This window comes from Nicotiana tomentosiformis, chromosome 8, assembly GCF_000390325.3.
Source record: "Nicotiana tomentosiformis chromosome 8, ASM39032v3, whole genome shotgun sequence".
Classification (NCBI taxonomy): Eukaryota; Viridiplantae; Streptophyta; class Magnoliopsida; order Solanales; family Solanaceae; genus Nicotiana; species Nicotiana tomentosiformis.
Genome location: NC_090819.1, coordinates 8519435 through 8533880, shown reverse-complemented (window position 1 = coordinate 8533880; position 14446 = coordinate 8519435). Strand labels below are relative to the sequence as shown.

General features: G+C 37.7%; 1 protein-coding gene across 1 annotated transcript; it reads right to left on the bottom strand.

The window, feature by feature from the left end:
* Positions 1-2379: 2379 nt before the first annotated feature.
* On the bottom strand, positions 2380-12919 carry LOC104097188 (enhancer of mRNA-decapping protein 4-like). Its single transcript, XM_009603722.4, has 12 exons — positions 11926-12919; positions 10397-10446; positions 10167-10323; positions 9855-10073; positions 9067-9195; positions 7161-8783; positions 5812-6171; positions 5619-5738; positions 5162-5332; positions 3578-3736; positions 3285-3410; positions 2380-2979 (listed from the first exon to the last, which is right to left on the bottom strand). The coding sequence occupies exons 1-12, from the start codon at positions 12763-12765 to the stop codon at positions 2668-2670; spliced, it is 4266 nt and encodes a 1421-aa protein (XP_009602017.1). The 5' UTR covers positions 12766-12919; the 3' UTR covers positions 2380-2667.
* Positions 12920-14446: the final 1527 nt, after the last annotated feature.

Genomic DNA, 14446 nt, shown 5'->3' with positions numbered 1-14446 from the left:
AATTTGCTCATGGGACCCCGACCACCTTCGAATCCTGGGTCTACCTATTTTAAGAGCAAGTAATGTTTCTAGTTCGATTTATACGCATACCGTTCAAAATTCAACAGATAATAAGCTCGTTCTCTATCTTTCTCCCCATGTGTAGTAATGTGTAATAGTTCGGACACAAATAGAAACTTTTGAAACTTACTAATTCTTAGATATTATTGCTAGCGCCAATTTTAAGACATAAGCCAAACTTAACTAACCTTCTAGAAGGAAACAGTAACTACGTGCACTACTATTTAGCCTATGGAATTACTCCATCTCCTAGTTCTGTGGAATTTGTGAGCCCACATGTTTTTCTTCACTTTTTTATATATATATATATATATATATATATATATATATATATATATATATATATATATATATATAAGTAATCTCTTTAAACTATAAAATTATCCCGCTTTTTGCATATCCTAAAACGTTAATTTTGGATGATCCAATCCTTAAACTTACCTGCCGGTGCCGGAAGCTTCTTCTCATTTTGGCCGGAAAATTCTTTCTCTGCCTTCGGAAACCGCCGTATCACGTTTCGCGGAAGGAAAAATACTCACAAAGCATCGATTTACGCCGCCGTTTTTGCGGAGGCGAGGAGGAGGAGAAGGCCGGCGGAGAGTTTCTATGAGCTACTGAGAGTGAAACAGAAAGCGTCGAGTACGGAAATCAAGGCGGCCTACCGGAGTTTAGCAAAGGTGTACCTTCCGGACACTGGTGCTCAGCCGGAGGAATTTTCCGACGGCCGGAATTTCATAGAGATCCACGACCCTTATGCTACGCTCTCTGATCCAGCAGCTAGGGCTATCTACGAACTCAAAAAATCCACGATGCTTATGCCACGCTGTCGGATCAGTGAAACGAAGTTTTGCCTGACCCGGAGATGGGAAACGGATCAGTGCTGGTGATGTCAGGTTTTTTCGGCCTCTATTTTACTGCCACATTTGTACTCCATGTCGTTGACCTGATGAATTTAGCTCGGGTATTATTATTTTTAGGCCGCTCCAGAAACTATTTATATCTGTTAGTCGAAAAAGTATATAAGATTTATATAATTTTTATATATAACATATAAAATATATATGTATACAAAAAAAAAATATACATATTTTATATATTTTTTCGGCTATAGAAGAGCCTTTACTTTCAAATGACAACTGCTTCTTCCTGCTGCGAGGGCCTTGAAACCAAACCGCCCCCGCCTGATCAAGTATATCTTCAATATTTTGGGACCCAAAGGAAAAGAAAAAGGATTTAAGTTATATGTATTGCTATTATAAAACTTATACACTATTAGTGAATATCACAAGTTACTCGAATGGGAAGAAGAGGTTCAGCTCATTTGCGGTTCACTTTGTAGGTTTGCTGAGCAGATTACTCAGACATTTTATCTATTGGTGTCGTTGTTTGCGTATCCGCTGTTCGAGAATCTGTAGAAACAGTTGTTAGCAAAAATGGAATCAAATGCCACAGAATATTATTATTTTTATCAGATTACTATTTAATAAGAAATTTACTTATGATTACTAATAAGTAATCTAATAGTATAAATATCTTTTTTACATTGTCCATAAGTAAAGCAGGTATGGCCAAACTCAATAACTTTGGTCTAAATTTAGAGGCGGGTTCAGAATTTGAAAGTGCGGGTACACTACTATCGAATAAAAATTTGAGCAAATGCTGAAGTGGGAATCGAACCCAGGCAGCGCCATAGCACACTAAAAGTCAAAGTTGTACCTCCCAAATCAACCAATATATACAGTTGCCTAAGCTTTGAGTCTTAGCGTGCCAATAAAAATATATGTATGTTATTTAAGATATATGCACGTATATACATACAATTTTTTCAAAATTACCGGGGAGCCGGTGACCCCCTATCCTAAGAGTAGGTCAGTCTCAGTCTAAATATTATGCTTGTCTTGAGAAATTTATTGAATATATATAAATTAATAATTTAAATCCAGTAACTTAAAAATCTAACATCTCATAAACTTCAAATTCTGGTTCAATCTCTCAATAATAACTTGTGAAAGTCGAGAAAAGTGAGCTACATTCATTAAATGTTTGAAGTAAAAATTTAGTGGGGTGATCAATTTTCATCCTGTTATTTAAGCTATAATTAAACTTTTCAAAATATTTAACTTGTAGCTAATGTTAGCGAACTTCATACAAAAGTTTGTCTGTTCCTTCTTCGCTGCTTCTTCTTCTTCTTCTTCTTCTTCTTCTTCATCATCTTCATCATCATCTTTTTTATCATTGTTGAATAAAAGATGATATTCGATTATTCAACCAAAAAAAAAGGACGAGAACACCAGAGACAATAGAGAGAGTTAGTCGTAATTGAACCAAGATGTTAATCTCCTTGAAATTGCAGTAAAGACAACAGTGTACAAAGTACAAAAATTCGTATACAAAATACTTCCACCCCAAAAAGAAAACTACGTAACAAGCCAAAAATCCAACGGACCAGACTACAGATTTTACCTCAAAGAAATAAAATAAAAACAAGTTGGTATAAAAAGGCAGGTGAGGACTTCAACTCTACAGTACTTTTTGCCCCTCCATGAATATTCCTACGATTTGTACAAACTTGAATATTCTCCATGCATAATTGCGCGATTCTTGAAATCATTTACTACTGGTCATCAGCATCGAGTTGATGACATGCATAATCAGCCGAATGCTTGAAAGTTCAGCAGGGGTTGTCGTAGGAAGATTCCGATGATGGATTAGTATCTGATATACTTGCTCAAAGATAGGTCGCACGTGCACTGCAATCATTGGATCAGTTGGATTTATGGCGGTTAGCACATCCCTCATCCAGGACAGTTTTCGGGCTGTTTCACTGCTAACATCACAGGCCAACTGCTGAAGAAGCGAAATAAGAACTCCTTGACTCAACGGGAGAGGATTCATCGACAAAATACCCGGTAAATCAACCTGGTAGAAGGCACAGGAACACCATTAAGATGCATCAACCGACAAAAAGTACACAACTCAACAGAGAGAACCAGCAGGCCCGCTATCCCCTTGTATGGTCAAGATGTCAAATGCAATCAACTAGGAAATCATTACTGTAACTTAATTGGATGTCTGTTTCTACTAGTTAATTTGCATTTTCCAACTCTATGATTTGGTTCATATGCGCTTCAATTAAGTGCGTCCTTCTAAGTTCTACCAGCTCAAACGATAAGAGGTGAGACATTTTCCATGTGCAAGGAATAAAGTAAAAGCAAAGAGTATACCTGAGAACATAACCACGCTACAATAGACACATCACTTCTTTGCAAAGCCGCAGTGAATGCTTCCTCGTACTTGCGCTCCGTTAACAATCTAGATAGTTCTTTGGTTGGATCAACAGGAACCTCAAGCTATTATAGAAGGTAAAAGTTTGAGTCAAAATGATAAGAAAGGACGAAAGTCTAATAGCAGCATATAAGTAGCTTATTCTTTTTTTTTATAAGGTAAATAATTTTATTGACAAGTAGCTTATTCTTTTCTCTAGTAAGAAGTAGTAATTTAAGGGAATAGAAAGAACCTTCTCGTGCAGTAATGGTCCATTACTCATGTGGGTAATCAGTGGATTTGGTGAATTGGAATTAGCTCCAGAAACTGCAAGAGTAAGCAACTTCTTTTGACCATCAGCTAACTCTCCACTCAATGTTTGAGTCATCGATGATGCGGAATTAATGGCATCCTGAAAATTAACTATAGTCAGTTCTTTTTAAAGACTAAAAAACTCTAATAAGTATGCAATTTGAAAGAGTATAAACCCAGCCGTTATCGATGAAAACAGGTATATCCAAGAAAAAGTTAACCTCCGACACTCATTGCAACAACTTAAGCACAGACCTAGAGGGAAGAAGGGAAGATTTTCATATACACAAAAGAATTATCGATTTAGTTATATCACCAGAGAATTCTACGAGTAACAACAGCTTTTAAACCTAAACTGAAAGTAACAACCAAAGAAGAATACTACACGCACTCTCTCGTGACATCTATACTAATGAATTGTCACTCACTACTCTTGGTGGCTGCACACTACTAAAACTCTCAGACACATGAGATCAACATGTATCACCCATAACCTTGAAAGCAACAACACAATTTCCAACCCAACACGTGTCGAAGTCTCTCTAAGAAAAAGTCAGTTGACTATCCCCCCCCCCCCCCCCAACACACAGAAGAAAAAAAAAAGTATGCCCAAGTATGACCTATGCGACAGTAGGGAAAGTTCATTGTGATGCTAAGTTCAGGTATTCGATAGAGCATACGCAAACAATCCTCCAGCCCCTTATGTAGAAAATAATATCAACATATATCATAACGTGTCATATTCCAAGAGAAAATAGTTATCACGAAGAACACGGGTTTAGTTAACATGTTTTTAGAACACAACAGGAGATAAACCGCTAAACAAGTGTACCCCAAACATCGGGTAGATACCATTTTGACTTCTTTCATTAGAACGCTAATACTCCCTCTATCTCAATTTATGTGGCGGTGTTTGACTAGGCACAAAGTTTAAAAAAGAAAGAATGACTTTAGAAACTTGTGGTCCAAAACAAGCCAGATATTTGTGTGGCTATAAAACATCTCAATAGAGGTACAATGGAAAGTTTAAAGTCAAATTGTTTCCAAATATATAAAGGTGCCATTCTTTTTGGAACAAATTAAAAAGGAAAGTGGGACATGTAAATTGGGACATAGGGCGTATATAGGATGGTCTGATAGGAATGAATGAAAACAGTAGGTTGATAATACAACAATATAATTGAAAATCACGGTAGAAAAAATTCAAAATATAGGTGGTGGAGTATATCATATTGACCACCACCAACTTTCCATTCCAGAGCATAATGTATATAGGATGGTCTGATAGGAATGAATAAAAACAGTAGGTTGATAATACAACAATATAATTGAAAATCACGGTAGAAAAAATTCAAAATATAGGTGGTGGAGTATATCATATTGACTACCACCAACTTTCCATTCCAGAGCATAATGTAATTGGTGTAAGTAAAATATATTGAAAAAGGAAAGAGAATGGCCGAACCCGAAAGTAGCAAGAAAAAAGAAGAGAAGTCATATTAAAATCACTGCTACTAAGTCATACCCTTAAAGCAATTGCTAATGGTGAATGCATGGACTCAAATTGTTGTAGAACAGCAGCAGTGTGTTCAGCAAATCCTTTCTGAAACGTCAAATCTACTTGCTCAAACATTGATTTGCATGACATCTCAAAGGCAGGAATCACCGAAGCTTCCAATGTAGATTTCAAAGTTTCCTGCATGACAGTTAGAATGTCATTGGGTACGTAACATCCAACATTAATTTGGAAACTGAAGCATCCAACAAAAGGAACACAATGAAGACAGCAGGAAGGAAAGAGAGCACGTTGAGATATTCAGAAAGTTAATTCTAAGAGCTACTACGCTTGTAGAAGGATATCTAGCAATCTATCATTGCAGGCGAGCAATAACACATAAGTGAACATGACAAAGCAGAGAAAATGTCTTTGTACCCACACTGAGTGGCATTAACTAAATAAAGAATCGCATGCTCATGCTGACCTGAAGTGCTTGCTTGCCAGAGGTTTGGAATTGCGCTTGGATTTGCCTAGCAACAGAAGCTTCGAGTTTGGAGCTAACTGTTCTCTCCAGTTGGTTCACTGCCTTGTCACTAACTCCTTTCTGCACCATACACATCCCTTTATTGACAAACAAATTCAAATTAAAAGAGAGGTCATATTTTCATTAAAGTAACCTGGAAGGCTTCTGAAATAGCAGTTGATACAGCTTTCTCAACTGTAGGGGCAATACTGCGTGTGACGGCTTGTCCAACAGCTGCCAGTTCTTTCTTCATTATTTTTTCAATTAGCCCCGGCATGTCCTTGTTAAAGCAGTTAGATATCATATTGGTTATTTGTTGAGTACGATCACGAAGTGAGTTCTCTTGTTTTGCACTCTCTTCTTGGAAACGAGCCCATAAGACATCGGAGTTGGCCTTGACAGCCTTCTCCATGCTCCGTCCCAAGGCAGCCTCGAGTCTTCTTCCTTCTTTGGTAACAGGAACAGCGACCATCATACCCATCTGCTTTTGTGTTTCTTTTTGCATATTAAGAAGCTAGAAAGCACGACATTGAGAGAAAACGGAACAAGTAAGAATAGCATATAAGCTAAATGAAAATTTAACTAAGACGATATAACCGCAGGAAGGCCAAATTTCCACCATGCTTTAATGTATCAATGCAAGACCTAAAATCGATTTGGGAAATAAACAAGATTCCATAAAACAAATATATGTATAAGAAAATCTGCTTCCATCCCTTGAGGAGTTTGAGAGTTCGAAGCAGAGAGTTCTCTGAAAGTAGTTTCACAAACGATTAGACATGAAAGAGACCAAGAAGACAGAAATTAATTGAAAATAGTCCAATAAATGTCAGGAGGGACTTTTTTTCGTAACCGAGAAATCCCTCAGGGTCGATGGCACATGGTTCAAAACTCAATGGATAATGGGCCCGCCCCTCTATCCTTTTCCACTTAAATACCAAGCTTTTGTCTACGGCACGTTCAAACTCGTGACGTGCACCTAACCCACACATCACGCGGTGTGGTCTTACCACTACCCAAAGCCCCGGAGGCAAATTTCAGGAGGGGAACTGGTTAGAGCAAGGACCAAGTGGCCAATTAACAGCTAGAAAATTCTCAATTCAGTGCAGAAAAAGGGCAGTCGAAAGCGGCATGTCAAGGTTATATGGATCACCATTTGTAGTAAGATATAATAGGAAAATTTCAAAGTAATAGAAACTATCTAAATACAACAACTACGCCTCAGTCCCAAACAAGTTGGGGTCGGCGATACGAATCCTCATTCCTTTCATTTAGCTCAACTCATAGCATCATCATTACTAAAGCAAATTAACAGTGCAAGTAAAAAAGATAAATATATATAAATAAGGCAACCATCTAAATATATGATTACAAATTACAATAATAACAAAAACCTGTAATTTGAAATACTAACAAGAATGACTAAAAACATCTTAAAATAAAAAATCTAAAGAATATTAAGACCATTTATGCACACAGGCTCTTAAGAGTAAAAGCAGGCACCTGATTTAGCATCTCATGCATGGACAAAATTTGTGAGAATGCAGCTTCCATAGAGGTGCTACTTGAGCTGACACCACCGTCGATGGATTCAGATGAGTTGAAAGCACTAGGCGAGGGTGAAGATGGTCTAAATCCTTGAGTGTTCTTCGCCTTTTGCTTTTTTCCTTTGGCTCTAGGAGCTGAAAGTTGATGCGCAGAAACTTGCACATTTGAGTCTAAATCATTTCCAGAGATCTCCTTGGCAGAGTCATGATCTTCTTCTGGGGCAGTTGACGGTTGGGTCAGCCGCTCAGTTCCACAAGCCCCATCAAACTGCCTAGATTCCTCGACAATATAAGTTTCAGGCGATAAGGCATGACATTCTCGAGCCATTTCTATTCCAAGATCAGATGCCTGAGAGCAAAAGGCTTTCTCTTTGTTTTCCGACACAAAAGTATGAAGTTCTTCTTGAGAGCCAATATCAGTTTTTTGATTGAATCTTGTTTCACCAACCTTAACCTCCACCTCCACATTGCGGGCTTCCTTGTTGATTACAACATCCTGGATGCTCGATTCTCCCTCACTTTTCTGCTCATTAACATGGTTTACCTCAGAGGATGAGTTAGCCATCAATATCTCTGAAGGAGTCACCAGATGAGTCGGGTGCTTAAACTTAATTGGATTACCAACACCTGAAGAACCATCATCACGTGGCACTTCATCATCATTATTCCTTGGGTCACCATCCGACGAAGTAAGACCAGACAAGTTTGGATGAATGGCATCCATTTGCCTATCGACTGAATACTCACCAACTTTAAGATCCCCAACATGGTCATTGATAGAGGGACCACGCTCAGAGCTGTTTGATGTGCTTCTGACACCAGAAAATTTTCTAGCCAACTCAGGACTCAAAGGCGGTGGTGATGCAAAGGGGGCAATATCAGTATCGGTAGTTATACTGGGCAAACTAGCTGATTTAGATTGCACGGTGGAAGAAGCAAATTCCACAGAGGTGGTCAAGGCAGTGCGCGCTTCAGTCATAGGAGGTCTAGTTGTAGCTACAATCTCTGTGACACTCTCATTCACTGAAGATTTGGGTGCAGAACTAGTTAAAGGAAACTCCATTTGTTTACTGCCAGGGGGATCAACAGGAGCATATCCTTCAATACGAGCAGCGTCACATGAAACACTAGATTCCGTCCTTTCGAAGCCCACCACATTCTCCATGGGAGGTGGCAAGCATTGGCATAAGTCCAAAGCATACTGCTGAATAGCCTGTGTCTGCACACAATACACTTGAACAATCTGTTCACCATGAGGCAGTAAATCACTTGTTCCAGTGAAACTCAAAATTGGCATTGTAACTGTAAATTCAGCTATGTAATCCATATGGGTTGCCATTGGGTTCAGGTCATACTCTAGATGAACAGCATATATTGCATTCTTTTTTGCATTTGCTAGTAAGAGCAGACCTGCTTGAGACAAGGCTACAACTTGGTTAAAAAATGCCTCTTCAGCACGAGCTTCAGAACTCTTCAACTCTAATGTTTGTGTACAGTGCCATGAATCAGCATCACTAGGAAGCAACCAGCCTTCTTCACTAGCTGATACCCATATCTTCATTTCTCGATTAAGTGGACCCTGCATACCTTTGACTGGTTATATATGTAGAACTAAACGCAAGAAACAACCAAGATACAAACTTATGGAGAAAATAAAATAAAATCAAGATCAACTTCTTATTGCGTAGCAACTATTCTCCTAAAATACAATTCGTTTTGAGCAAAATTGAGATCAACTTTCTGAATGAATAGCTGCTAGTCTCCTAAAATATGATCACTTTAGAGCAAAACATAACTTATTACTCATAGCAGACAGCTGATTCTATCAAAAGATGTTTGCTACAAACTTTATTAGCACATACCCCAGTGATGAGTATGATGTGGTCTGGGCGTTGTGGAGCAGTCAGGAAGGTAGCTGAATTAACAGGATTACCATCATGAGGCCTGAGAATTGCAATTGGTAGTGGCTTCCGGTCTTCCCAAATCTTAATCTGTAAAACATGATACAAACCACATGTATCAGTCGATGAGCAACCAAGCTTAGTTATCAAATGCAGAAGATAATTCCTTAGTTCAACATCAGATCACCATTTTTTCATTTCACAGGACACAGACCACATCTATCAGTCAGTATTAAAGAAGAGAACATCATATCATCCTTTTTTCTCTTTTTGTTTTGTTTTCAGAACTTCACACACTACCAAAATTCACTGTGAAGAATGCATAAAACCTAAAGAACTATGCAAGTATTAAAGAAGAGAACATCAGTTACAGTATGACATAGCCCACCTTCCTGATAACTACCAAAGGACCACAAACATTCTGGAATATATGTTGTTGTTGGTTCAACAGAATATTTGAATCTTACATACTGGATATTGTTTCGTAAAATAACGTTTTCATTGCAAGCTCTATATTTTACACATTCCCAAATTCCCATATGTCAATTGCGAGTTGGTTGTTTAAAAATGCATGGGGCACCATTTCATGAAAAACGATGAACTGTAGCATATAAATCACTGGATAAAAAGTTTTGGTAGGACTTGTTGCTGAAGTATCGTTTTACAAATTCATATGCATTGAATGATATGACTGCCACATAGAGCAAAGACAACAAACATAACAAACTATAAGCAAAACTCCCACGAACCGTGCCATCCACAGAAGCAGATACCAATCGAGTGGTCATCCACTGGCACATTGACAAATCAGTCACTTCTCCATCATGAGTACCAACAAGTTGTACCCCATCAACCAACCTCTCAACAGGACACCTGAGAGGTTCATCCGCTGAAAAAACTTCAGCTTTTCCAAATTTTGTGGTATCAATTTTTAGAACATGTTTTCCGATTCCAACCACAAGAATTTCCTGTTGAAGAGGGCATAATTATAGTTAAGAAGAAATTTAGCAGAATAACTACGCTAAAAGGAGTTCCAAAAAGAAGAGAAGGATTTATGGTACTTGTTTGTGACAATGCCAACAAACTCGAGGATGAACAGATTCCCCTTCACCAACAATTTGAATAGCAATGACAATCTTCCCTGTAATTTGGGGCTTATCTTCCTCATCTGGTCCTTCAGTAATTTTCCATATATAAACACGCCCATCAACACTTGCACTGAAACATAAGCAAATTAGATAGATAAAGCACTTACAGAATACCTGATATGAATAAAAGAGAGTAGCCCTACCTAGCCAAAAGGTGAACATCTTCAGCAAAGAAAGCCATGTCTGTGACCCTCTGAAAGAAAATTCATAACTCTATCAATACAATAGTGGCGTATTCCACAGGGATGGTTAAAACATATTATAAACTTCCAATTACTAAAGTTCTTATAAATACAGTTCTTTCTTATTGAATTTTATTTTAACTAATAAACCTAATCTGTAAAGGATTTATACATTAATCAATCAGCAAAATCGTACTCGGTTCAACAAGTGAAAATAGCAAAACCAAGGAAGCCAAGGCCAAAAAGTAATAGCAGCTCCAAACATGACGATGCTGTCCTTTTTTTAACAACATGAGGAAGATAGTCTTTACATGAAAGAACAATGAAGTTCATTTCAGAGCCATTTCTAGAGCACCAATCATATGTGCAGACTGCTGCATTCTATGTGACAGCAGAGAATGCAACAAAGTTCCACGCGTAGGCGTATTAAAAGCTATATTTTCCAATGTCCAACGAAACAATCATGCACGTTCAATCTCACACACAGCTAGGTATTAGTGGAAACGTGAATATCATGACTTCAATATAAGAATAAAACTAAAAAAATTAGAGCTTCTCCATAGACCCCTATTTTGGGTAAAACCACAAAACTTCATGATTTTTCACCCCCTTATCCAGAAATACTCAATTTGTCAAAACAATGTTACAAGTACATCACAATTGAGTACTTCATCCACAAAAAGAAGTACATCAGGATTGATAAATTACTTACGTGCAACTGGTGTATGCACCAAAGCGGTAAGTGCATGAAATGTGTCTTTTATATAAAGTTTATTACTTAATAATGGTTAAATAATATGACTTAACAAAAAATGGTTAACTAATATATAGTCTTATCGGGTGGAGTGGTTTAGTGGTAAATGAAGTGAGAGAAAACTGTGAAGTCTCAGGTTCAAATCACACCGGAGGCAAAAAAATATTAGGTGATTTCTTCCATCTACTAAAGCCTTGTTGGCAGTACCTATGCTGGTTGGACATAGAAAATACACGGTAGAATAGTCGAGGTGCGTACAAGGTGGCCCTCCATCATCTACACACACTCTCCCTCTCTCAATGTATGGCCTAATCATGGTAAAATGGTTTAGTGCATGGTAAGTATTTCCCGACAAGAATGCAGTAAGATATTTACAATCTTTAACATCACTAGCATTTTATGCATACCAACTAGCACAAGTATTTATAATATTCTTACAACTTCCACATGGTGTGCTTGTTATTGTCCCTTCCCTTTTTCCTCCCTGAGCTGTTGGTCTACCGGAAACAGCTCTCTGCCTTTTAAAGGCAGGGGTAAGGTCTGCATACACTCTACCCTCCCCATACCCACTTGTGGGACTACACTGGGTTTGTTGTTGTAGTTGTTTACAACTTCCACATAACAAAAATATGTGAAATGCACATACAATGTAGCTAGGTAAAGCAATGAAATAGATCCAACAGATTAACAGAACCATTAGAATATAAAAAATGATAGCTTTTTTTATAAGGCTAACCTGTGCAAGACCTTTAAGCAATGATCTCAAGGCAGTGTTAATATTAAGCACTCGAATAGCTCCCAATTTGAGTCCATAACATATATAGCTTTTGTTAACTGCAATTTGCCGGCCCAAAACAAGGCCCGGATCCGAACCATACTTAGTAATTGGAGTAACCTCCAACTGAGGCTGCACTTCACCAGACAACCTAGCATCTATGTCATAAAAAACATTCTCCCCATTCAAATGTCTCCCTTTAGGCAACTTAGTACTCTGCATTCGAGCCGGGCCGGGTAAAACATTTGGTGAAGCAGAAAAATCAGAAAGCTCAGACCCAGAAGTTGTAGGCTGTAAAGGAGGAATAATTTGCAAAGTGGTGGGTTGCTGAGACGAAACTTCTAGAGTTGAAGAAGGTGGTGCACTTAACAAAGCCATGAGTCTCGCCCCATGATTAGGGTTAGGGTTAGGGTTCAAAAATTGGTGAGGACTAGTAGGAGTAGGTGGTTGAAGTGGAGGGGTAGGGAAAGACATGGATCTTTGAGGATGCAAATGGCCATCTTGTTGTTGAGGTGCGTATTGTGTGGGGATATTGGGATTGAATTGAGGGATATGGTGAAAAGGGGTTGTTGTATGAGGTGGATAATACAGTCCTCCGCTACCACCGCCACCTCCGCCGGCGGTGGGCGGAGGATAAGAAGCTGAAGGAAGTGGAAATGGGGAAGAAATCAAAGTGGGGTTAATGGGATTTTGGGGATTAGGGTTTGTTGAAGTTGGCGGTGGAGGAGTTGAAGGATTGAAGAATTTATGCATATCAAACGGTACTCCGCCGGGCTGGTTTGGATTTCCGGCGGAAGCCATAATTGTATAGTGATAATATAGGGATCGGAGTAACTGTGAAAAAATGCAAATATATAATCCTTAATTGGAAGAGAGAATTTAGGGATTTGAAAATGGAGGATTTGAGTGTTGGATTGGAGGAGACAGAGATCGGATTAAGTGGAAGATTGAGTAGTGTGTTGAGTCATGAGTGTGATAAAAAGTGATGAATAGATGGGAACTTTTTAGGGAAGTAATGCCTATTATGGGAAAAAGATGGGTAAGAAATTATTATTTTATAAAAAGTTGAGGATCTAAGTGTATTTCTTGTTTAAAGTAATGCTACTTGACTCCTAGGCCAAAGATAGATTTAGAGAGTGTTTGGCTAAGCTTATAAGCTGGTCAAACTGGCTTATAAGCACCTTTTGGCTTATTTATGCGTTTGGTAAATACTCAAAGTGCTTATAAGGCAAGTGCTTATAAGCTAAAATCAGCCATAAGTCATAAGCCGGTCACCACCAACTTATGGCTTTTCAACTTATAAGCACTTTTAGTTTGACCAACATTTTTACTTGTTTATCCTTAATAATATTTTCTAATTCACAAAATAGTTTTTCCAAAATAAATTTCTTAACTTTCTCTTCATTCCATATTCGTTATTAATTCTTTTCTTTACAAAGAAATTTTTAATTTATAATCTTTTGAAAAAGATTCAAGGGTATTTTAGTCATTTTAACAAAAGAATAGCTTATCAGCATTTTTTAATCAAACACATCAACTGCTTATTATCAGTTTCAGCACTTCTATTCAAGCACGTAAATACTTATTTTAAAAATCAGTTTCAGCATTTAAAAAAACTTTTCAGTACTACAAGCTCATCAGTTATTTACAATCAGCTAATCCAAAATTGTTGATTAGGGGTAAAAAAAAAAAACAGACTCTTGCGAAAATGTTGTCATGTGACCAGGAGTTCACCGATTCGAGCTGTGGAAACAGACTCTTGCGAAAATACAGGACAAGACTGCGTACAATAGACCCTTATGATCCGGCCTTTCCTCGAACCTCACGTATAGCGGGAGCTTAGTGCACCGGGTTACGCTTTAAGCAAAGAAAAAATGAGAGAGGGATTTCAAGGTAGAAAATTGAACTATCGTCAATTAGGTGAAAGTTGAGGTAGTCAACCAATTCAACTACTAAATTTCTCCCAAGATTTAGCTATTAGTTTAGAGGTCGAAAATAAGTTATACAAAGATTAGTAACGTGAATTAGTGATGACGAAATTAGTTATGCATGCATGGATTAGTCATATTATGGGAAAATGATGGGCAAGAAAATATTACTTTATAGTAAGTTGAGGATCTAAGAGTATTTCATGTTTAGAATAATCTTGACTCCTATAAGCCACAGATAAATTTTAGTTTTTTTTTATATATAAATTACATATATAGGGGTAAGCGAAGGAAAAATAGGGGAGAATTACAAGATAGAAAATAGAATCCTCACCATCTACATGAAAGTCCAGTCAACTAGTTGAACTACTAAGATTCCTTGATAGATTTAGTTATTGGTTTAGAGGTCGAAATCATGCAAAAATTATTAACGTTGGATTAGTGATAACGGAATCAGTAATGCTTACACAAATTAGTCATATTATAATTATAATGTAATGATTAGCATTTCGTGAATATTTAAACACTTTTTATAAGAATGTGTTATTCAATCG

Bases quoted from the DNA above. Each gene is read 5' to 3' on its own strand.
- LOC104097188 (XM_009603722.4), bottom strand. From the start codon at position 12,765: ATGGCTTCCGCCGGAAATCCAAACCAGCCCGGCGGAGTACCGTTTGAT. The intron at 5,739-5,811 runs GTTACTTTAATG...TGTATGGTGCAG, and splicing joins CTATTTCAGAAGCCTTCCAG to AAAGGAGTTAGTGACAAGGC. The intron at 3,737-5,161 runs GTATGACTTAGT...GTTAATTTTCAG, and splicing joins CATTAGCAATTGCTTTAAGG to GATGCCATTAATTCCGCATC.